The following is a 26,192-nucleotide window of genomic DNA, read 5'->3' on the forward strand; positions in this document are numbered from 1 at the left end:
CCGCTGTACTTTATTGACCTATCGATAGAGTTGAAGTTAAACTATTTTGCAAGAACATCCGTAGGATACGGAAAGAAAGATCGAAATACAATTCTTGAACGTTCGAGTAAGATGAGATGGGCAAAAGAAGATCGATAAGATTACTCTAGGTACTCTCTGTCTGTGAATTCCTACGAACAATTCGAACAGAGAGAGATCTTTTTTGAAAGAAATGTTCTCCTTCCTCCATAGCCGTTTATTATGACGAGCTTGGACGTGGCGTGGACGTGGCGTGGACGTGGCGTGGACGTACGGTAGTTTATTTGGTCGATGATGAGGCCTCCGATTTGCGGTGCCGAACGAATTAACGGCGAGGCTGCGATTAACAAAGGGTGATACAAATTAGATTAAATCGCCGTAGGGGGCGGCATCGCACTGGAGAAAGGCGAATGATGATACAGCTTGATAAATAGACGAACGTCATGCGATGTCTAAACGGAACCGTCTTATACGTGAATACAATGCCACAGACTTTACTGGATGTTTATTGAAGTAAAACTTCTTTTTGAAAGGAAGGGAGCTCTCCGAAAATTTTCAAGCGAAACGAAAAGTGAAAGGATTTCAGGGTTGAGTTCAGCGTTTTTTTGACCGATGCTGAGGTCAAGATTTGTAGAAAACACTCTGTGACTTAAGAAATTATATTATTATATATTATATAATATTATCTAATAGTTCAAAATAATGTAGTGTGAAATAACTGGTTTTAATTCATTATTTTTCCAATTTTGATTTAGACCACTCTCATAATTATGGATGCATAATTCCCCTTTACCCTCTCCATCGTACTCATCGATGCATGTGCCTAGGGTATTATACGTATAAGTTAGATACGGTTTGCGTGGGTTCCATGTGGTTTTGTTTTTCTTTTCTTTGTACCTCCCACCAATAATAAGAATAAACTTACGAGTAAAAGCTGCTGACATTTTGTTCAGCTATAAACAAAAGATTTGTTCTTCGCGCAATTATTACTAGTCAGTCATTTTCCAACACACACTATGAATGATAATAGCAATACAAAAGATAAGATAATTTATAGAAATTAATGAAAAAATGTTCATTTCGAAATAAAGAAAGAATGAAGAGAGAGAGAGAGAGAGAGAGAGAGAGAGAGAGAATAGAACCTAGATAGATTTTCAAAGTCCATTAATTAAATAAAATCGTGGAAATAATTACGCAGAGATATTACCACCGTGGACCCGCCACGTTGAAAGATAAATCAATAAGCAAGATTTTTCCCTTGGTCTTGGACAACGAGAAAGCGTTTTTGAAAAGTCTTGGGACGATTACGCGGTTCTCTCCGGTGGTGGCAGCCGCGCACCACCCACCATCTTCGACCGCATAAATCTCGACCGTGCGTCATTCAACGCTATTATTATGGTTCCCCGTTGATGACGCGGTAAGGCCGAAATTTTAACGAATTCTTGGAAAGTCCAGGGATGAGTAAAGTCTCTCTCTCTCTCTCTACCTCATTCTCTTCCTCTTTTGTTTTGTTGAAATACAAGTAACCCTCCTAGAAAATGCCGTTTTGTATGAGACCCAGAGCCCCTTTTGAGTACAAAAAGGGGGAGTATAAATATTTTGTTGTAATTCTGTTCGGTATAACCTGTACTTTTTCGTGAAATAGTAAATATTTTTTACTAAATAAATTCGTGAGTAGTTTGCAAAGAGTAGGTAAAAAGAAGAAAGAAGAATGAAAAGGAGAAAGTAAAAAAAGAAAAGGTAGGAGGAGGAGAAGGAGGAGAACAATCGAAGGACCAAAGAAACACACCCCCCGAAACGTTTGGCTAAGTTAGCTGCTCTTGGCCTGGGCGGCCGGCCCAATATTTAATTACAGATAATTACCGGTTATAATGCGCGGCAGATCGGCGGCCTGCCGTTTAATTGATCGGCTTTACGGCCTGATTTGTGTATCTGGCGGTTCATGCGATCGGGACCGGCTCCAACGAGAGAACTCGATTTTTAATCCTTCCAAACGTCCGCCGGTCGAATACTCGCATGACGGCTATCATATTCCATCATTACGCAATCCACCTACCTCATCGTGGCTCGCTTTATTACTGGCATTCATGATCTCTATATGTATAGGTAGATATACCTAAATATACCCCTACTAACTTGAGTTTCGTCGTGTACCTACACGCGAATTAGCGATTCCGTGATGTTCAAACGGATTATTTCGACCTTTACTTCCTTCGGGAGGAGGCATACGGATGCACAAGCGGAAATAGCGTTTACGTTGCCTAGCGAATTTTGCGCGAACGTAAAATGGAACGTTTCCGTGATAATAATTCCTAGAGAGACGAATGTATATACTCGGTTGTGTATTGGGATCATTAAAAAATAACGAGCTGGAATAGTGTATTACTTTTCAAATCAAATTATTATCAGAGTTAAATTTATAGGCAATTCCTCAAGCACTAAACAATATTATATATTGAAAAATAAAACCTTTTTTTTCTGATTATATAGATGTGTGTTATAGTCGAGTAACAAAAAGAGCCGAACCAAGGGAGATTTTATTAAACCGTATATATAATACACAGCAAAATCGTCGGTTATCGTATCGATCTAACATAAGTAAGAGAACAACGATGATCGTTAAAAATCCGTTGGTTAGCGCGAATCGTTTTTAATTACTGCTCTCTTTTATACCAGCTTGGCAATTTTGCTGACATACCTAGAAACGTTACCGTGAAAATGCATTAATAATAAGTAATTTGACTCTACTACGAGTCAGCTTAGACGATGCTTTTTTCTTCGTTTTCTTCTATTCTCGGCCGAAATATTAATTATTAATTTAATTAGATGATAGATGCACGAAATGCACTATGAAATATACTTCATAGTGTCTTTAATAAAAATTTGATGAAACACGATGAATCAAAATTCTTTCACTTATCGAAAGACTAGATGAAACTTGTCGATTATCATCGGATTACGGTGTTTTATTAAAAGAACAACATCTTTATTCTCACCGATGTACGCAGATTTAAATTAAAATCAAAGAACACAATGATAGTTTCTGAGCGAGGTCGGTTTCCTTTAGAAGATTTAGCGAGCATGCAGATCCAACACGAAATATCATTAATAGTCGTTTGCCGGATGACCGAGCTCGGTAATCGTCCGTTTTGCGGTTCAGATTGAGATCGTCCGAAAACCGCAACACGTCCGAGATCCAAGTCAATCCGTCGGAGACTGAGGAGGAGGGAAGAAATGGGGAGAGAGGAAACAGAGAGGCTACCGTAGTTGTTTCTCGAGACTCCTCCTTTCGCTTGCTAATTTATGTCCGTGAACTGTAACTCCGTCGAGAGTGCCAACGATTCGCTCGTCAACAATATACCGAGGTCATGTAATGAAAAAGAAAAAAAAAATTGAGAACTATCGCGATTGAGAGTGAGTCGGAGTAAAAAAGAAAAAAAGATAAAGAAGCTTGAATATAAGGAGAAGTTAACTTTCTACTAGTCGTTCTCCTCCTCCTTCGAGTTGTTTGACGAATAAGAAAATTATCGTTGAAATTGCAAAAGTACAAAATACTTATTGTTAAACGTTAAGAAAGATAGGTAGTATGAGAAGAATTTCTTCGTCATGTTTGCTGATAGAAGCTCACCAACCGTTCCTTCTTTAAAAACGAAGGAAATCAAGAAAGAAGAGAGAGAGAGAGAGAGAGAGAGAGAAGAAAGGGCAGGAGTAGTAAAAAGTCGCAAAAGGAGAAAGAAGAACGGGAAAGAAGGTAAGGTGTCGTTGCTAAGAAGAACACTCGATCGCGTTAGGACAAGGGACTAGCAGACTGGTGTGCTCGCTTACGCGCTTGTCTCAGCTTTTTGCGAAAGATTTAATAAGACGTCGCGGGAGCTTGGAAAAAGCATCAGATGAGAAAGAGAAGCGAGGAAAGGGGGAAGAGGAGGAGGAGGAGGCATTGAACGGGATAAGAAGAGCGTAGTGTGCGGTCTGGATCAAGTTCCCACGTGACGGGACCCGGCTCTTTTTGATGGGGTTTCCAGCAACTCTCGTAAATAGCGTTCTCGCCACGCAAAACAGCGTAAAACGGTGTGTGTAGAGTTCTCGAGGAAGGACTTCCTAACGACTTTCTCTCTCTCCCTCTTTAAAAAAAGAATTCTTCCTCTCGATGCACCTGGTATATATACACAACGTTGTTGTACGCCAACACAAACGTTGGACTATGCGTCGAATCTCTCAAACGTTGGTGTCATTGTTCGTTTGATTGCTTTTACTGTATGTGTGTGTGTGTTGTCTTGTTGGACACCGATTAGCCTCGCGCGGCACGAGTTCCCTTAGATGCGTTAAACCGTGTGTTTGACAGCGTCACCGATTCGCCTCTACCACACCACCGTCTTTGGATTCAAATCCGGCAGCCTCGTAAAAAGTCGCATTCCACTCTGGCTCGATACGCCTTGCTCGATTTAACCAACGTTTCTTTCGATTTCGACCCACTTTCCAATAAGATCGGATCGAATTCTTTTCGTTTCACGCTCCCTACTGGCGCGGGTTATTGCTACGCGTTAAGCGGACTTTTAGATTATTAAGAAGATCATGATGGAAAAACTCGTCATTTCATTCTACTTTATTATAGAGAAGCAAGCGTAGTAGGTAGTAGTTGGTAGTAGTTGGTAGAAAACGACCAAGTCAAGTTTTACCGACACGGTGGACAGTTTTGTTCGGTCGACTAATAGAAGCGAAATTACGATAATAAAGCGTCCCGGCGAAACACGTCGCGTCGTGGCGTCCATTAGCAGCAAAGGAACAGCCCAACCTCCTGGTGCTCCAGATATCTGCTCGAATGACGTCCTTCTTCTCCTCCTCCTCCTGCTCCTCCACCCCTTCCATCTTCCCTCTCCTCGTCCTTCCTTCTCTCTTTGTCCACTCTTAGTAGTCTTTGCAACGTCATCGGTTCGTTCGTTCGTTCGTTCGTTCGAAGATACAAAGACAACGCCGACCATCGGTTGACTTGGCCGGTCAGAAAAAGTGGCTATGCTAAATAATAGTCCTTCCAACTGACTGATCTCGCTCAGATCCATGCACGGTCCGTCCATTCATGAATACAGGATTCGGTATTCCTTTAGCGGCGCGATTCCTCACGACCATCTCTTTACCCGTATCGAGAAATTACGTGGAAGACGAAGGGAAAAATTCAACAGTTCGAATGATACACACGTTCGTTCCCTAGTCGTGGGGATTTATCATAAGATTTTCTTCCTTGACGTTCGTTCTCCGGAAATGAAGAGACGACTGCTTTTTTAAGTTTCAAAGAAATTATTTAAATAATGTTCTTTAATGGATTATGACGAATTATCGTATGACATTATTACCTTTTAGTATGTAGAACTGGAAGACTCTTTATGTTGAACCCAAATAATCCAAGATCGTCGCGATACATTTTCGATATTAGATAGACGAAGGTAAATAGGTGAATAGACGTTGAGTTCTGCATTCATAGATCCCACTCGAGATAAGATGGACGAAGCTGTCTAGAATTTTCTAAGGTGTTAACAAGATCCATATTATTTTTGTCATCTTCTACATCTTATGTATCAGGCTACTATTTCAGATTAAGTATCGAAACTCAGGAATCTTTCTTATTTTCTTATTGTCATTCTTTCGTGGGAATATAGCTCAATTAAACAGGTGAACGGACGAACCAAAGAATTTGATTTAGTATTATTCTTCTTTACGTTCACATTCAATCCTATCTTCGTTACGGAATCAAACGAACCTTTGGCGTTGAATCTTCGACTAGTTGAACTTGCTAAGCCATAGCCGGAAAAGTAAGAAAAAACTCGTGAGGCGTTTCTAAGACGATTGGCGTCAACGTTTTTCTTATTCGCTTGGCGAACGAGATCTAGAGACACACGACGTTTGCCGAGGAAAGAAAGAAAGAAGCTTCTAACGGGATAAAGTCTGATTCTACGATCAGACATCGTAGTGCAACGTTGTATATTCCGATAAGTAACGGAGAAAATATCATATCTAACTATCTAACTTTTTTAAACCGAACTAATACTTATTAAAATATACTTTTATCGAATCTCATTAGATGCATGGGTAAGTAAAAACTTTTGTTAGTCGATCAGCCGATCATATTCATCAGGATCCGCAAGTTGAGAGTCCTCGCATAGGGGCACCGGTTTCCCTCGCTAGAATCTAATTATTTACCAGCACATCCGTCGAAAGTCTTCTAGGAGAATCCCAAGACTATTCTCGAAATTCTCTTTCTTTCGAATATTCTCATTTGCGTATGTAAACGACAAGAGCGGGAGAGAGAGATAGAAGCATTAAGGTAATTACCTAGTAAATTGGAAAAATACAAAACACATTTATTTATGTTTTCTTTCTTTTTCTATTTCTTTATCTCTTTCATTTCCGTTTGAAAATAGTCGTCGAAGGGTGAAGGTTTTCCGCCCTAAGCCGCATGCGTATACACGCACGACTTCCTCCAATTTCGAATGAAAGGCAGCAAGGGCTGGGGGAGGAAGAAGGTGACGCGAATGCAGAACGAATGCAAAGTATCGACAAGGTCGCGGTATTCGGCCTCCTCTTAGGTTGCCACCTAGAGGCAGGTAGTCGTGGACGAAAAGGTGCGAACGAGAGAATGAGATAAAGAGAAAAAGAAAGCGAAAGAGAGAGAGAGAGAGAGAGAGAGAGAGAGAAGAGAGAGAGAGAGAGAGAGAGAGCGCGCGCGCTGGAACGGCCAAGCGAGCAAGCGAAGGGAAGAAGTGGGGGAAAGAGGGAACAGAGAAGAAGAGAGTAAAGGCCCCGGGCGAGGTCACCCACCGCCCCCGCACCCCTCTTCACCCCGCACACCCTGATTACCCACCGCCGGGGGCGGGACACACTGTAATGAGCATCGAAGAGGTGCTCAACTTCGTTCCTACTGAATTTCCCATAATCGTGACATTGATCGATAAATTCAACCGAGATCGTCCAATTAAATTACGCGAGATGAATTAATTATTTTTTCTTCTTGCCTATCAACAAAATCGATAAATGTATAAGTGGTTAAAGAAAGAAAAATAGCATCAGTAGGATTCATCTAATGAGAGCATCTAATTGCAAAGCTTGACGACAGAAGGAAACGCGATTTAGGAGAATAATCGGTGTCCCACTTTTTCCATCGATGATAATCGTCTAATCGTCGTTGATATGACGAGCGGTTATTTTTTTGTTTAAAGTCGCCCGCCGTATTATTCGAGATATCTTCGTTCGAATCTTATCGTAACTTTCTCAAAGATTTATAATATATATATATATATATATATATATATATATATATATATATATGTTTCTACGTGACGACATATTCTTTCTTAATCGCGATAGATACGAACAATTGTATAAGAATCATCGTCGTTGAAATATAATCATAAAGAGTTTCGATCGAGTATCGATTATTATTTATCGAACACATACATACTCGAGAAAACGATTTTCAGATCGAATATATTTATTCAAACAGGAAGTCACGAAATTTGGACGCGTGGCCACTTACTAACGAGCTCGAGCAAGGCGCAATGATTGGAAGAAGAGAAAGAGAAGGGTGAGTCGAGGAAGGAAAGAAGGTAAAAGTACGAAAGAGAGAGAGAGAGAGAGAGAGAGAGAGAAAGAGAAAGGCCCATCGGCTGTCGGTGAAGATACCCGGATGATCGAGCGATGTTATTTTAAGTTTTCCGTGAGGGTTCGTCTTGCCCTAATCGGCTGTCAGCCACCCCCGGCATGGGGTCGTGACCCACTCTCCCTCCTCCCTCTTCAAGAAACACGTCCTACTACCAGCCGCTTGATCTTTCCCTACGTGCATGCTGGAGCGAGAGAAAGAAAGAGAGAGTACAAGCGTACGCTACCCCCCGCGGAGAAGATTCGGCCCTTTTATACAATGAGATTCGCGCCGAGCAGATTCTTACCCTCGAGGGGTTGCGATTCAAAACGCTTTACACTCTCATAACCAAGACCTGTTGATTCTCTTGCCACCCTTAAATTTTGTCCACGCGTCATTCCTATATGCGTTTGTAAGTTCCTTGTCTTTTTTTTTTTTTTTATTTTTTTTTTTTTGGTTAGGTAAGATAAGGATGTAACGTCAGAAATGATAAGAAATGAATCGATTTTACGATCGGAAGTTTGCATTAGAATTGTTGAATGTAAAGTACGTATGTTGACGACATCTAAGAAAAGTCGACGATGAAGTTACACGAGAAAGACAAAGACGAATAGATATAGTGAGAGAAAGAGAGAAAGGGTTTCTCGCGCGTCTCGCGGCTCGTTTGATGAGTCGTCGCCATCGTCGTCTTTGTCGTTGTTCTCTCTTTCTCTTCCTTTTCTTCTATCCTTCCAAGTCCCATCCACGCGTTTCCAGCAGATAGCCGTTTACGCCATCGAGTTTGGTGGCACATATTATATACCTACCTGAAGGAAGAGAGAAAGAGAAGTGCTGAGTTTCTTGGAGGTAGCGCGCTTATTGCGTGATATTAGCCACGGTGGCTGCCGCCGCTCTTGGGGTAATCATAATCTCGGAAGGGGGACAAAACACAGGCCCCGAATCGCATAACGCTGAATTTTACGACTCCGGGCATAGAGAAGTGGCCGGATGCAACGTGACTTTTTATATCTACCCAATGGCTCCGAGCGGTTTGATATCAGAATGGAGATGGACGAGTTCTCGAGTGTCGTCATTGGAGTTCATCCGAAATCCACTTTGATTCTGAAGGAGAAATTTTGAGTTTTGCACTGATGAATTGTACGTATTTACGTATATATATACGTATTCATACATACACGATGAAACCATTTGCGAGAGAAGATGATTGGTTCTTTATTGTGGACAAAGCGAAAGAAAAAAATAGAAAGAAACGATGACCGTTTCCCTTTCTCTCTCTCTCTCTCTCACTCTTGGTAGCTGCTTGATAGCGTGTATCTTATTTCGCAAGAGTCGTATGAAATTAACGGTAAACGAGGTCCGAATGGAAACGGATTGGCCAGTGGAAGGTTCGCACAAACGATCCGAGTTGGAGAGCGTAATAGGAAGGATCTTTTTGTTTTTTTTTCTTTTTCTTTTTTTCTTTTTTTTCACGGAAGACACTGAATAGAAGGTTTCGCGTTATTTTTCTCGAATGGTAAGTACTGTCTTGTAATTTCTAGGAAATTGAGATAGTGAGTCACTCACCGTAAGGTCGCTCCACAAGCGGCTCGCACGAATCTGCAGCAGAAACGACGTATTCTTGATTAGCGATAATCTTTTCCCCACCAATCCCATATTAATTGTATATATCTTCTACTCGATAATCGATACTGTTAGCCGCCGTTGCAAACTCGCGGTTTCTACGTAGGTATCATAGGTCGATCGTTACTTAACGGGCCATTAACTCCGCGTTTGCATGTGGCCTTGAAAGATCTTCGAACGAACTCGAGAGAAAGAGATAAAAGGATTTCGCTGATACTCGATTATCCTCGACAGCGTGAAAATGATTATGATTGGATGCAATCTTAGGGTAATTGCCTGCAAAGGTATATTATAGTGGTATGTATTTTTTTTTCTTTTTTTCTTCCTTCAAATATCGCGAAAATTCTTCTGGTAATTGATTTATAAAGCGAAGGACAAAGCAAAATCTTTTTCAATATTCTGATTAGACTATGATTAGTCGTTAAATGAAATATCTTGTCAATCGTGAAAAATAGAAAAAAGAAATAATTTGGACATCGTGTTGAAAAGTAAGTCTATAACGATTAAGTGAACGTAAGCAGCTAGTGTAAGGTAAGATAAAAGAAGTAAATGGAACACCTGGCACAAGTCGAGATCATACAAACTCGATGAATGTCTAGCTAGGTAGCTAGCTAGCTAGCGCGTGGTTAACACTAATGGAAGGTAGGTCATCGGGTGTCATAAACGTTCAACGAAGTTTCTTCGATGGTGCAGCGCGTGTTAATGGCCTCATTAGATATCACATTGGTTGGAGACCACCCTAGATCGCTTGCCATTGCCAATCGATTGGCAAAGAACGCGTCGATATTCTTAATTTCTTTCGATCCCGACGAAAGTGAGATTAGGTAGGTAAATAATTAGGCGTTGAAAGTGGAATGTGTATGAAACCACGAAAGAATGAATATAGAGATTTATCAAAAGACCGCGTTAACGGGTAGATTAAGGTGCATCGTACGATGCTAAATCGTTGTCGATGCTTTTTAAGATCGAATGTATAGATAAGATTCGCAACGAACATAGAGAGAGAGAGAGAGAGAGGACTAACGCAAGAGGAAAAAAATAGAAGGACGAAGACGAGACGAAGGATAAACAGCATGTTTTATCCGTTGGTAATCGCAGTCGCGCGAACGACGACGTCGTATTCTAATATTTTCCATGAATCGTCGCACGGCATAGCAGCCGTGACGAATTCTAATTTGTCCGTCCACGTGAGTGTAAAGCCGAGACTCCCTCGAGGTGCCAACGGGGTCGAGCGATGGTCGATAAATATTAAACGACTTTCCAACTGACTTCGTCGTCGTCGTCGTCGTCGTAGTCGTAGTCGTCGTCGCGGTTTATCGACGATTGCTTGGAGTGGGGGAAACCTCGTGAAAGAACGACCGAGAGGGAAGATGAGTGAATGTTAATTAGCGAGGCGTGACAAGTGTTAAGTAATCGATCCATCTCTCCAGCTAAGTACGTGCCAACGAAAGGGAGGAGCCAAGAGTGCCGAAGACGGCACTCACCTTCCTAATACCGACTAATTAACGTGACGCACACCACCGAGCACAACGAAACCTTCTCCACCCTCACTTCTTCGGACCAATCAGTGACTTTAATTTTGCCTTCTCTCTTTCTACTGAGCATTTTTAATCATTACCAACTTTGTTCGTTCGATCATTTATTATTTATAGACATATCGAACCTTACTCGATTCACTTATCTTTACTCGGCATTTTAACCGAAAGTCCATAAATTATCCTCTGAATAGCTAACAAAGCAGACGTAATTGGAGAGTAAAGAGTACGAGAAATCGATTGGAAGAGATAACAAGAGAAGAAAAAGAACAGAGAGAGAGGGAAACTTGCACGATCGGAATCTGACATACCTAAACATACATACCTAAACATACATAGCTACACGTACATAACTCTACATAGTTAAATATCGAGACCGATATCTATGTCAAAGGAACATTCAAATCCCTTTGGAGAGACCGGATGCTGGGCTATATCGCCGAATCATAGTCGGGACTTCGATCGATGCTTCTCGATTAGATGTATCTGTGTAATTAACAACAAACAATGGCCGTGAGACCGGGGCGCAAGTTGGTTATCGTAAATTAATCGATTATCCCCTCCTCTAATGTTTCTCTCGTTCATTCTGGTCGAGGAACCAACGGAGATATAAGTCGGACTGGTTGTTAATCATCACCGCGGGTGCGTTTGTACTTCTCGACTTCTTTTTCATCGTGAGAGTATAAGAAGGTCTATCCGCGCTGAATATATGAAACGCCTTAAGCCTTGGCCGCCGTTAAATTCTATCTCTTTGTACGCTTTATTTGTGCCGCTTCCTCGTAAGAAGAGATTCGAAAAATAACCATAACCGATAAAGGTCGTTAGCGTTATGATAAACTGTGTCGAGTTTTTTAATCGAAAGCTTATATCAAAAGTATTTAGGTATAAGGTATGAGTTTCACTTCTTTGCGCGAATTCTAATAGACTCGTGATATCAATCAAGTATCTCTATATAAGATTACTTATAAATAGCGTTATATCGATGAGAGGTAAGTAGTCGTGTTGAACAAATGAATTGTTCAAATAGAGGTGCTTCTTCGATGGATTTAATAATGGAATACCCTTTGGCTATACGCGTTGGCTTCAGAGTCATTAGAGAGATTATCGATGATGGTTAACGTGGATGAACGATCCGCGAGAGATCATCAATTATCCCAGTACCTAAGAGATAATAGTGTACGTTCATCGGTCATTACCACATATATTTATTCGACGAGATCGACATGTTTCTATAAATTTCAATTCGTCGTGTTACAAACTCGAAATAATTATTCCAAACGTGTACATATGTATGTACGACTTAGCGCACTTTCTAAACTCGTAAATAAGTCATTTGTATTCTTTGCGAGGAATCCACACCGGATTATACTATTCGATATTGCTCGATACTGCTACGATCGATTACAATCCATAACGTACTACTTGCTATCGTGCTTGACCGTCATTTTTACAAGAGCTAAGATATACAACGAGGAAAAGAAATATATGTATATATATAGAGAGAGAGTGAGATCAACTTTCATTGGGTAATTCTGTTTGTCGATTCATTCGCTTGTCGCGTCGGTCAGATCAATCAAGCTCAAGGTGGTCTCGATGAGTCGACATACCTGTTGATCGGAATCAGACTCATTTATACCGAGCGCACTCCACTTTTTTCCCACACTTTACTAAATACATTTCCGTAGATTCCAAATGCATCCGAATGCACGTTCGACAATATAAACAATGAACGAGCTAGCAAGCTGAGGACAAGAGGTATCAAAATATGATCTGCTTTGATGTAAGAATTTGAAGGAGCGAGTATAGTGGTATTTATTATCGCGGTTGGAAGCATTCGGCTAGTGTCAAAGCCGCCCCCGGGCGATGATCCGTCAACGAGCGATGCCAAGCGAGTTGGAACTCTCAGGACGTCACGGAAGCAAACGAGAGAGAAAGAGAAAGAGAGTGACTCACACACAACTCGCACACTACCTTCGAATCGAGAGGTACGTAGAACATGGGACGGCAGATGAGATATTTTAATGTATGCGGACACGTGTATGCGTGCACGGCTGTTACGGAGAGGGAGAACTACCGAGAAAGGTAATCAGTGAAGAAGAGAAAGGTGGAGGGACAAAAGAAAAAGAGAAACACAGAGATAGAGAGAGAGAGAGAGAGATAGAAGAAAGGTCGAGGGAAGGGAGGAGATGAGGCTTCGGTAGTAAAGTCAACGATTGCCGCTTCGGTAAAAAACTCAAATTGATCAAAATGAGAGTTACATGGGCAAAAAAGTAAGCGACCACGGTGGTAGGCACGCATTTCGTGCCAGGAGAGAGTTTAACTAGCGATGGCTTTGAGAACGACCGAGAGTCGACTACCCGAACGACGAACGTTTATACCATAGGTATATACTAATTCATGGATCTTTTCTTACGATGATCGAGAGATCGAAATCTTTATTCGAGATGACCAATCTGATGATATTAACTACTAACGATTTCATTTCCAAATTCTTTCGAGTACTTTTTTCTCAAGTTTCGCGAGTTTATCGTACGATCGGACACTAGCAAAAATATTTCATCGTTTTACTCGAATACAGTGATCATTGTTTTAACGTTCTTGCAACGAAACGGAAATCAAGGAACGTTTATGAGCCGTTGTATCGAGTCTCCGGATAGAGGCGTTTACGCTACTTAACGCTATTACCGTTTATTGCCCCGGCCCAAGCTAAGAAAGTTGCCTACTTGCGTAATCGCGGTATGCACGTTTCTTCCTTATGCGCAACGAGCATTCGGCGTAAATATTGTATAGAAAAATGTCGATTCTCTGAAAAAAGTAGCGACGAAGAGAACGCAAAACGCGAGAAATCGTTTTCAAGCGGAACGGTTAACGTTCGAAGTATTTCGTATCACCATGCTTTTCGATGAGATTCAAATCTTTTATCTCGCAATTTATCATTTACATACATACATGTATTTCGAATTAATTATTTGCTAAAAATCATTTAGCAAAAATAATTATAGATTTAGAAAATAATTAGTTTTTTAATTCGTTCATCCTTAGAATAAAAAATATTTGCATAGTTGAGCAAAGGTGATTCGTTTCATGAATGTTTTCCTGGTTAGATTATTAGGTCAGATTATTCCAAGCGTTTTGATCGAATGAACAAGATTTATGATTTTTCGTAGAAACATGAGATCGATATTAAAATATGATGATCAATTTGAAAGCAATTGTGATAGAATACCGGAATCGTTTTGATCGCGAAAGATGGAAAAGAAAAAGGAGAAATAGAAAAGAAAGAAAAGAAAAGAAAAGAAAAGAAAAGAAAACGATGAAGAGAAGGAAGACCGTTCGATCGTTACGAAACTGCAATGCTCGTTCAGCGGAATAAATTATACGACTAGGATGATCTTCGTAGTTTAGAATCTACAACGATTCGTCGAATAAAACCTCGAACGATCTTTTGTCTTTATAAAACGTTCTCGTCGAGCCCGAGACTCGCTTCATCGGTTTTCAATGCTTTTCTCGCTTTTACGAACACTTTGATTTTATAAACCGCTCTATTTTACGAAAGATCTTTATAAATACTTTCTTAGATTTGATCTTTACCAAACCGAATGATACAATTTTCTTCTTCTCCATTGTTCTTATGAAAAAATGTATTATTTATTACCTAGAAAGTATGATATCGAATAGACGATTATTCATAGGGTTCCTCTTGTAACCCTTTTCTATGGAAAATCTACGTAAACAACTTATGCGAATCATTCCATTCCCCTATTCATCGTCGTTATACCATAGAAACGAATAATAGAATGAACGTATGCACATTCGATCAAATCGATGATTCATAGGCGCGAAAACACGAGTGTTCCGTTTGAGTTGCCAGCGGAAAAACATTGTACGCACTCTTCTCAATAGTTTTGAAAGGGAATGAAACGGAAGAGGAAAAGAGAAAAAGAAGAAGTAGCTGAAAAAAAGAAAGAAAAAAAGAAAAAGAAGAAGAAAGAAGGGACGATAAAATCAGCGAAGAGATTAAGTCGTAAGGCCGATTAAGAAGTCACGTAGGGACACGTGCAAGTGGTTCTTAAAATATAGCCGCGCACGGACGAGGTGCGGGGTTAATTACCTCTGTCTTTCGGAACGACCGGTACAGTAATGTATTAGCGCGTTTAGGCACGGCCAGTTAATCCCAAGGAACTCTTCGACGCACCGTTAAGTACGCTTAACTCGTTAACTCGCTCGATGTGTACCACCACGAGAGAGAGAGAGAGAGAGAGAGAGAGAGAGAGAAGAGAGAGAGAGAGTATAGCATTAGTTATTCTAAACGTTTCGTTAGTTTACATTTTTTTTTCAACATTTTTCCATAACTTTTTCTCGTTCAAGTAACAAAATGTTTATATATAGGTATATATTATATTAGCGTTATTTTTCGTTTGCGTTGTATAGAAGACGAAGCGAGTAAAGTCCGATTAGAAATAAAATAAACGTTCGCGTATGAGTCAAGGTTGAAAGATGCCACGTTTGATATAAATTTACGTTATTAGCATTATTGGTATTCGCGATTATTTAATATATCTCTTCGAACATATTTCCTTCATATTTTTCCTTTTTTTTTTTTTTAAATCGTAATCATTTGTCTCGATATCCTTGCTGTGATTAGAATAATGCAAAGTACCGGAACCGTGTTTTTTGCTCGTAAATATCCTCCTTGTTTGTTCGTCCATATTTAACGAAGAATGCGTAATTACCGGGATTATTGCGAATGAAGAATATAAATGCCGGTAAGTAGAGATGAGAGTTGAAAAGAAGAGTGGAATAAATGAAGAGGGAGGATGGAAGCTACAATTCGTATCTAACAATATATATATATATGTATATTCGTTTCCTCTTTTTGAAAGTCTCGCGAACAGCAAAGGCACGCGAACGAGCGATACGAATCCTGGGTTTCGCTGGACGAACACGAAAAGCGTGCGAACGGTTGCATGAAAACTCGTCCTTAGTTGTTGTCGAAAGATTTACATCTCTTACCGGAAGTACGACTCGATTCGTACAGTTTTTCGTTTGCCATTTGCATGCGTGCCAACGATTCCCATGATCCGCCGGAAGTAACAAGATAAGAGGACGCGTTAGCAATCTAATTATAGCGTTATAAACAATGGCACCTAACACGAAAAGGTTGTCCAAAGTGGGAGATCTTTCGCTTCGTCAGAATCGTAAGAAAAATTGCGCTGGACGGTAGAAAAATGTTTATCATAATATTGTATTTGCATCATGCCAACGAGGGATGGCGTGAAGTAGACTTGAGAACAGTTTCTAACCATCTAGATTGAAAGTTTCTAATGTTTATGTATGATTCATAAGAGATATGATATCACATCGTACAAGCTAGTTGTCTAATATGAGAACACGCGAACAGTTCTTCTCTTCAAATTTGCTTCTCGCTAATTTTTTTTCTTTACTCTATCATTGCAAATTGTAATCGTAAAAAAAGTTTTGCAGCTCGTTGAATCGCAATACGCAAAAGATAGAAAAATAGATTGCAAGTACGTGCGCAATGAGAGACGTGAACGTTATTAATGAGCAAAACAATTTAGTAGAAACAATGAGGACCGAAATAATGATCGCCATTATTTTTAGAGATCATATCACGATTTGCGATGTGACACGCGTAAAGCCTTTTCAAGGCGTTTTTGCATTTATCGAGGTAAGAAATTTGTTCATACTTTTTAACAACCGCATTTCCTGGATACGAAAGAAGTGTCCAGTGACCTTGATTTTATGCTTCATTCGAAGATAAGATCGAAATTTGGACCATAACAATCTATCGAGTTGATATTAAATTAAAAAGTAGGTATATGTATAATTATTACTTTCCATTTTTTTTTGTTGTGGCAAAAGTTTCACAAATTCATTGGTAGCGGTTGTTTCCATGCGGAGAAAGGAATCGCGTTTTTGTTCGACGTGTAATTAAAATAAAAAAGGAAAGTAAGAAAGAACTAATTGTAAGTGTTACGATAAGCAAATAAATATGTACATACGTAGAAGTAGAGAAAACATTTTAGATTTATTCATGATTTAGGGAATGCGTTTCTTCGTGGATTAGCATACGTTGCATAAAGTGCAAAATAATATGCTTCCTTACGCATAGCAAGCAAACGGGAACGCGTTTGCGCGCGAACACGGAAAGCACGTGAGGGGAAACACTGGTATTGGTGGAAGGAGGACGGAACAATTCGTGTATTCTTTTTTCTCTTATAGAACAGAATATTACACTGTGTTGTTGGTTTATCGAAAGCGCTCATCGTGTCACATCCGGATTCAAATTACACACTCCCCGCTTATGTTTATTTATCCAGTTATTAAAATTACATTAAGGATTAGAACTACGTAAAGGGACGTGAACAAAAAGAAAAAAAGAAATGATGCTTTAGTTTGAAACTCGTGATTTCGAGAAGAGATTAGTTTCAGCAGCAAACAGTTTATCGTCGATGACGAAAGAAATCTCTTTATCTTCATCTAGCGAGATCGTAAATGTCGTTGTTTGCGTCGTCAGCCTCGGCAGATGTCCTGTTAACCAAACGAAGTCTCCTCGGCCAGAGAGAGCATCGTCACGTCTCTTCGGAAAGACTATGATCGCGGCTGCTTTCTCGCAAATCTCCTGGGCTCTCGCTTACCATTATCATTACCATTACAACCCAAGTCTCACGTGCCGCGACGTTACGTGCTTTAATTTGAATACACGAGGCAGGAAACGTCGCGAAGACACTGGCCCTCGGCCATTACCGACAACTCTTTCTGTGTGTACATTTCTATTATCTTTACTTCAAATGATCTGTCATCTCTTTTCTCGAATATTTTTCTTTTTTCTTTTTGTCTCCTGGATAGATTTTTATTATGTTACATATACAATAACATACTCGCAGATAGTTATTTAATCTCGTTCACGATAATCGACCTAACGTCAGACAACATTAGCAACTTCCATTGTAATGAATCGATTAACGTACTTATGTATTTTACACATTCGCTAATTACGTTTTGCGTCTAGTGACGCACGGGAAAATCCGTGGAAATGCATAATTAGATTGCGTAACGAATATCTAAGATTGAACATCGCGTTCTTCCGAACGTAATCTCGTAACTCGAGAGTCTCGTCGAGTTTTAACAAGTTTTCGATAAGCAACGAGGAAATACAATTCGTTCGTTCAATATTTTTCCATCAGACTAACAAATCAGGTGTTATTTTGTATACTATATGTTGATTGAGAAGAATTATTTCAAAGAATCGGTTTATTACGGTTGAAAATGAAAGAATTTGCATTAAGGACATATGGCATGCGGACCCTATGAAATTTTCGAATGACGCGCAGGAGAGAATTCGCTGCAGGATGCGGGAACCGCAATGACTGGGCAAAACATTAAGTAGGGAGAGAATGGAGTCAGCTTACCAGCGTGCTAAGATATTATAGAGAACCATCCTTCTTTATTCGAATTAAAAATCGAACGAGGGTTCGATTCAAGGCAATAAACAATTTGGACTTTTGCAATCTTCTTGAAGAATTCGACTTAATGGAATCCGGGAACAACAATGAATATTTTCTCGTCCGTCTCATTGTCCAGACACAAGAAACTGAAATCCAAGATACGTCCTCACATTCTTGATTGGTGATCGGGAGAATCGTTGCTGATCGGAATCATCGGTTGACTTGGATATTCTGATTCACGTGCGTTCAAGTACGCGGTAGCATCGTATATAGCTTGTTTCTACGTTTCTGGCGCGTTTCAAAAGACTCGTTAAACCACAAACACACAGAAACACGACGGATAGAAAAGTCTACTACTCTCGGTGAGTATTACTGTGAGAAAAGCATTGCTGACACTCGCGACTCGTTCCCACGACTCGTATTTTCTACTATTCGAAGACCGAGTCAAATTATTCTTTCGATATCTTACCGTTGTAAACAAGCGTCCATTCTTGGAAGAAGACACACTTCTTTTCTTTTCTTTTTTTCTTTTTCTTTTTTCATAATATGCATCTAATGTCTGCAAAAGGAGTACTTTTAGAGTATGGAAAATGTGATTTTGAAATGAATTTATTCAAATAATTGCAAAAAAGGGTTCGGAGCTTCTAAGAAAAGAATAAAATCTTTCTTTCTATTGTATTGTGTCTGCTGCTTCGGAAACGTGTTGGGCATGTTCAAAGGGCAAAGGACGGTCAAGAAAAAGAGATAGAAATATAGATAGAACTAGAGAGAGAATAAACGTATTGGTCGATATGCAAAGCACAGTCTTTACGTGGAAACTGCGCACCACGTCGGAGAATAATTCAGTCGCTTCGGTCAACTCGAGCGCGGGATTATGCACCTTGTCCTTTTAACCGAGTGTACGACGCAAGTTCTATACGCTTGTAGTACGTGGTGCGTTTAAAGCCGGAATGCCAATCGACGAACGTCGACGAGCTGCACTCGAGCTGCAGTCGAGCTGCAGTCGAAGAGAAATTAGCATACGAGATCGCCAAATACGGCGAGAGCTTCGTTCACCTGCGTTAGATCGCCGACAAACGCAATGAATATGTTAATTTTCATCATTTATCCGTTCAGCGGATAGGCGCAAACCTTGTCGCACATGAGACAGTCCTTCAGAGCAGATGCTTTTTCCATTACTTATCTGTTTATTGTTAACAACATTTTTCTATATAATTTGACACTCCTGCATTACTTTATCTTATTTTTCTACAAAGTTTAAATAAATATTTAATATATCTTACATATAAAATTCAACAATCTGATAAAACCTTTTAGGCCATTAGAAGTAAAAGTGAGTGATGGAAAATAAATATAATTTTTGTACACAATCAAATGTCTAGATCGATAACGATTCAATCCTTGTCTAATATTGAAACCTAAACGATAAAATCTCACCGTTAAGAAACACACGTACTCGTGTGAATATACCACCGGTGAAGATGCATGAGTGTGTAGTAATGCACCAGGCTGTACGTGTTGATGCAACGTGCTCGTCGCGTTATCGCCGCGTCTATGAGTCGTACGTGCCATTATAAGTTTCATTAGAAGAAGTGCATTTCCTTTTCCGAGATTCGCTGACAAGGTCGTCCATACGTTTATCCACGTGAAGGACTTATATTCATCAGGTGAGACTTTGTTGCTCGTAATATCTATGTTCCTGTTAATTTCAGAATCAGTCCTGTATACCTTCGATAAGTCGTCCAAGTTTGCATTGACTCATTCTCTTTAGTTGCTGTCCACACCCACGGAATTCCTTTGAAATATTTCGACAGGAACTCTAATGGGTAAGCGATAAGAAAAAAAAGCGGCAGAAAAATACATATAATAGATTGTGTGTGTGTGTGTGTATGTGTATGTAAGCATATGTGAGTAGGAAGAAGCGTGAAAAGTCGAGAATAGGCACGTGACCAAACAAGCAAAGCAGTACAGGAGACAAGCAAGGAGAGAAAAGAACGAACCCTTCCACCTGAATGTTTAAAGAAAAAAGGTACTAGAAAGTCGGTCGCGTGTCGCGACAACGACGCTGATTCGTTGTCGTTGGTGTACCTTCTCCTTCGACCTGTGCGCTACTCGTTTCGTTATGTTCCTTCGAAAAGGTACGAAGGATCATCTTCTACCTGAATGGGTTAAAAAAGAACGGAGAAACAAGGAGAACGAAAAAGGTGAGATGAAGGGGGAAAGCCACGTGACCCTTCCTCTCTTTCTCTTTCACTCTGTCTATCCTTTTCTTTATTTTTCTCTCTTGTGCTACCTTCTACCTTCCCGGTGGATTCCTTCTGGCCCAACCTGACCTATCCAAAGGTGAGATTTATCCGGTATTACCTGCCACCACCCATACGCATATCGTATCTTCTTCATTGTTACCAAACTTCTTTTATTCTTCTATTCAACAGTTCTATTGATTTTATTTGTCTTTGATAATTTACATATTTTACTCCATACAGAGTAATGAATTCAAATTCGTCAATAATTATTTGGAATTGATCATTTACATTTATTTAAACATATCATTGTTTTTTTTGTAGATAATATTGAAGATCATTAGGATGCTGGTTAATAAACTTTAATTTGAAATATCGGTAAATTATTTGATAGTCCTCGAGTTTCCTGTTTGTCACGTGCTCGAAGATTCTTAAAAAAAGATGCGCGTGTAGGTCTGAAAATAATAGATGGGAACTCGCTGAACTAGCCCGAAGCAGTTCGAAAGAGCAGGATACGCGTGGACCTTAATTCGAAAGTCGAGTAGGCTATAATCGGAAACCTGCTCGCACAATGCAAATACGGAGGCATTATATGCTCGTCGTGATGTAACAGCAATTTGGACCCTCACTTCCGGTTAGTTCGAGGACTTGAATTTTCATTAAAATCATATTACTGTGACTTAAGACGTTTCACTCATACCAATATACATATACCCATACATGTTCATGCTATTGACGATGATTTCCAACGAAAGAAAGCGTAAGATCAAATTGAAATATCTATTAGATAAAAAGATTTACATATTCACGCTTTCTATGACATGTGAATTCGAATTTATAAATGTCCGAAGATTGCGACAGAGAACTTTATTTCTCGTAAAAGTCGACCAGTTTTTACATAGCAACATAATTGATTTCTCTTTCCACGTCAGTCTTTTATCGTTTCATGCGATAATCGCTTCGTCGAAGTTAGTTTCTTCATAATTATCCTGTAACCAAGAGTTTAACGTACGATGCAAAGAAGGATCGAGTTTTTTTTTTTTTTTTAAATACTCTTCCGGCAATAGTTATTTTGATCGATACAATGTACTATAAAATATCATTGTTAAACTAAAAAAAATAATTTCAAGTAGAACATTTTACATAAATTCTTATTTCTTCACGTGACAATGTATACGTAAAATTCGAAATCGTATGTCCACGCTTTCTCCTTTATTTGAAGAAACGGTTAATTTCACCATCTATGTGTCAGATTATCCAAATTAGGTTGTGGGATCATTCATACTTATTCTCTTTTTACACGTGAGAAAAGTATTTACCTACGTACTTGTGTAGAAGACGTTAGCCAGATTTCTTATCCGTATATGTTATCTACTCCCATTTGGTTCCTCAAAAGAGTTGACATTATCGCTCAGTAAAGGTAAAAATATTCCAATTTTGTGATTACGATAAGCCACAAATCTGTTGCATATACGAAAAGGTTTATAACTGAAAAAATTCCGTTTCAATTGAATTTAATTTATGGCAGATATCAATGTGACAATAATCTAAATTGTCAAAATTAGAAATTAGATTATATATAGAAAGAGAAATGGAATGGGTATACAAAAGTTTAAGATAAGTGATAATCGGTAGCAAGAGACAACGAAGGGTGGTCCAGAGTACCATGAAGTACGTTCACGAATTGGAAGGCCATCTAATTTTCCGCACGCAAATACTTTCGACGACGGTAGAGAGAAATGAAGATCATCTTCACGTTTCTCTCTTTCCTTTATAATCTTTATTTTTTGGGAAACACTAATGAAGGCCTGAGGCGTTGCTTACTAGAAGCGATCATAAGTGATTATTATATATTATATTTCTTAGGCGTCGATTTGTTTTTGGAAGATTTACTGTCTTCGATAAAAAAGAAAAAAGAAAAAAATTGTTCAAAAATTCGATTCGTAAGATAGCAAAAGTGATTGTTAGTTAGAATACAGAATATATATATGTGTATGTTCGAGAATCGAATCTAATTATACGATAAATATTGTTGTATCCTTCTACATCAACCTGTAAATAATATAGGTTGAAAGGGGAGTATCGCGTTACACGGTAATGGAAGGAAAGTCAGGTTCGCGTGAACGCGATGATCCTACGTACGTGCGAAATACACCGTCCCTCGTCGTCACGAGTAATTTCCTCTTCTTCTCGATCGTATTAGGGTTTTTATTTTTGAAAAAACTATGAGTCAATTCGATATAGGAACTTATAAAACTTCTAGAACCAAAGGATGTCTTTATTGTAGCAAGCTGCGTAATTTCTATATGATTTTGAATTATCAGAAGAATTTTGTGCTTCACGATATACAATCCGTCATTATATAATTATTTATTATTGATAAATTTTCTGTTCACTGATAATACCACATTGTGCGACATTGTTGCCTTGTCTTAGCACTGTATCTCTATAAAAGTCGATTTTTTTCATAATATCTCGTTAAGATAGGATCGATACTTGTAATCCATTAATTGCATTTGTATTTATATGAGACGAGGTAAGTAATTGAACGTGACATTTTTCGCACGGGGATCGTTAAGAAATTGACTCGTTCAAAGCGATATTAATGCCAAGATAAAAATGGGTGGAGTAAGGTTTATAAGAACTAGATTTTTTTTGGGGGTTTTTTTTCTCGAAATCTTTTTAAACTAGAATACGTTGTATCATCGGTTGCTCATCAAAAATAATCATGCCAATACGCACTTACGTAGTTATATTTATTCAAAGAAACCTCGAAGCTGAAACGTTATCGATAGATACGATATCGAGTGATTTTTTTATTTCTAGACTATTCTATATCGCTCACGTTCGCTTTGCTTCGCGGTTTAGTTAGCATCGATACAATTACGTAGGCGCAATTGCATTGGTCGAGCCGATAAATCTCGACGATACGCGCGAATCATCGAATATCTTTCAAGAAACTATCTATATTTGTTAGCTCGTATTGATAAGATATTTTCTTCCTTAGAATTTCTTTTCATTTGAATTATTATCCACCAAAGTGGATTTTCGCAATTTTAATTTCATATTAACGTTTATAATTATTCGTTTAAAATATCTCCATACACTTTATTGATCCGAGATGAGAATAAAATTGGAAAAACGATTCATTTGAATCGCGATCGTCTATTTTTCAGATAGGCGGCATATCGCGTTCGATTAATCTATGAGAGTATGTATAAAATGTGCTAATGATGAGGACATAAAGGAGGAGTGTTATCTGAAACCGGTAAAACCAAACAGTAATCACGTATTCCTAAAGAGTTATTAATAAATTCAAGCTGGGCTACTATTTTTGATTAATAGCGTTGAAAGACATCGCTAAATCTCATCTATAGATCATAACGGAATGACTTTACATTAGTTCGATGAAAATTATACTACATACATATATACTTTAGACGTTAACGCGAATATTATCGTCCAACTTCGATCGACCGTGTGACTCATTCGTTAATACGCTTTGAAAGATCACGAACGCGCTAGTGATAATTCCAGGTATCAGGGCGATTAGTATCAGAGATAACCATTAATCGTGTCTCATTTATCGAAATCTAATAAGCGATTATACACGACTATGTATAAATTTATGAGCCCAATTATATGCGCGTTCAACGTGTCGATGATCCAAAGAAACGTTATTTCAAAGAATTAGGATCTAAGGATTATAAAACTCACCATTTTCGATATCTCTTAGGGGTCCTGGCGGACTACCCCCAGTGGATACACCCTCGTCCTCGCTACTACTGGTACTAGCCTCGCTGGGGCTGTAACTTCGTCTACTACCAGATACCCTGATCTTTTGTGCGCTGACTGTACCGTTGTTGTTGTCAGTAATCCTATTCTGTAGTCTCTCGTGCATAATCCTAACTCGCGATTGTAGCCTGTGTTGTTGAAGAGTTCCGACGGAAAAATCGAGAGGTTGATCTATCTCAGAATGAATTTGATGCCTTTGCACCTGTTCGCAAATCGCACCAGCGACGAGAGCTTGCGCTTGACTGATTCGGGCAATCGGTACTACATGCTGTTGCTGTTGTTGTTGTTGTTGTTGTTGTTGCGATTGCTGTTGCTCCTGAAGTACTGCACTAGGCGTGCTCCACCATTGATGACTATCCTGAATCGATCTCCAAGCTTCTATGGTATTGTTGTTCGTTGGACTGGTCTGTTTTTGTTTTTGTTGTTGTTGCATTTGCTGGTGGGACTGCTGTTGTTGCTGTGACATCGCAACTTCCACTAAATTGTTGTTTTCCAACAGATGCATGCTGGGGGTATGGGTCATCGAGGTTGATAAAACGAAAGGGGTAGGTCCCACTAAAGGTGGGCTAGCTTCCTGCCGTTGTCGATGACTGTGATGCTGCTGTTGCCGTTGTTGTTGTTGTTGTGATTGCTGTTGTTGTTGTGATTGTTGTTGTTGTTGTTGTTGTTGTGGTTGCTGTTGTTGTTGTTGTTGTTGTTGTTGTTGTTGTGGTTGTTGTTGTTGCTGCTGCTGCTGGGGTGACGGTGGAGGCGGTTGAGCAGTTGGTTGTATCAAGACCGGAGGTGGAATTTGGCGAATCCGCGCGGCCTCCGCGACCCAGCGGCGCACCGCCTCGCTGTCGAGACCCGCCAGCCCTGCGAAATTTACTTTCGACTGGCCGCCGGGCGATGATAAACCCTTCTCGGGTATCAAGCCGGGTAGCGCGAGAAGCCCAGTGCCCGCCACCGCGACCCTGGGTCCCGATACGCCCCCGTAAGCAGACAACGCCGCGAGATCCAACGTGACCGGCTCTTCTATCGACTATTTTTAATTGATCACTCGAAATTCTTCTTGACGAGATAATAGCATCGAGTGAGATGATACATAAAAAGCACACCACTGACAGCTCGTAAACGCTGCGCCACTCAAAGAGCGTCACTCTCGTGAAGCACTGTCTTACACGACCTCTCGTCCACCTTATCAAGAGACAACACGAAACACCCGCGAAGTTTGCCAACCAACAGACGACACTGTTCAATCCGTAAGAGCGTCACTCGGTCTCGGAGATAGCGATAACGGCTGTCATTGCAGAAACGAATTCACAAACTACACGTGTTTGAGAACGGAACAACTGTAAGTAAGGTTTCGCTTCGAACTCTAAGGTAGGTTAACAGGAGGGTGAGGGTGAAGGTGACTACGCGAGGAGATGACGCGACGACGTCGGCGGCGGCAGCAGCAGGTAGGAGAGCAGCTCGGAGGGCTGCGGCTGCGGCTGCGACGGCGGTTAGATGCTGTCGCGTGCATGTGTGCAGCTACACTAGAGGGCCCACGTAGGTCCGGCAGGCCGCCTACCGGCCACGGCTGACGCGAAGCGCGTACGCGGACTTGCCGAGGCCGTAATAGTTGGAAGGTGGGGGAGTCTAAGTCGCCGCCGCTGCCGTGCCGTTGCCGTTGCTGTTGCCGTTGCCGTTGCCACCGCCGCCGCCGTTGTAACCGTCGCCACCGCCGCACGCCGCCACCGCCGCCGCACGCCGCCGCCGGCGCACGAGCGAGCGCGAAAAGCTCACGCGTGGGAGAAGGATGGACTGCTTCACGAGTGGACGAATCTAATGGTGGGGATGCTCGATCGTTCAGGTGGGGAATCCTCTCCAATCCAAACGCTGCGTACGGCTCCGCCCGGCGCGA

The 26,192-nt window shown here is 40.2% G+C and overlaps 1 protein-coding gene across 2 annotated transcripts in view; it reads right to left on the bottom strand.

Annotated features, from left to right (window-relative positions):
* Positions 1-25,986, bottom strand: part of LOC107074324 (uncharacterized) — a 91,747-nt gene extending 65,761 nt beyond the window's left edge. Inside the window, exons 1-2 of one of the 2 annotated variants that reach the window (XM_089170603.1) lie at positions 24,230-25,986; positions 9,209-9,241 (exon numbers count right to left, since the gene is read on the bottom strand). In XM_089170603.1, coding sequence (XP_089026729.1) covers positions 9,209-9,241; positions 24,230-24,830 — 634 coding nt within the window. In that variant the 5' untranslated portion in view covers positions 24,831-25,986. The remainder of the gene's footprint in view (positions 1-9,208; positions 9,242-24,229) is intronic. The other variant, XM_015335666.2, reaches the window with a different exon arrangement.
* Between the last annotated feature and the right edge of the window lie 206 nt (positions 25,987-26,192).

This window comes from Polistes dominula, unplaced genomic scaffold (genome assembly GCF_049000335.1).
Source record: "Polistes dominula isolate Pdom_NZ unplaced genomic scaffold, Pdom_raw_medaka contig_79, whole genome shotgun sequence".
NCBI classification, from domain to species: domain Eukaryota; kingdom Metazoa; phylum Arthropoda; class Insecta; order Hymenoptera; family Vespidae; genus Polistes; species Polistes dominula.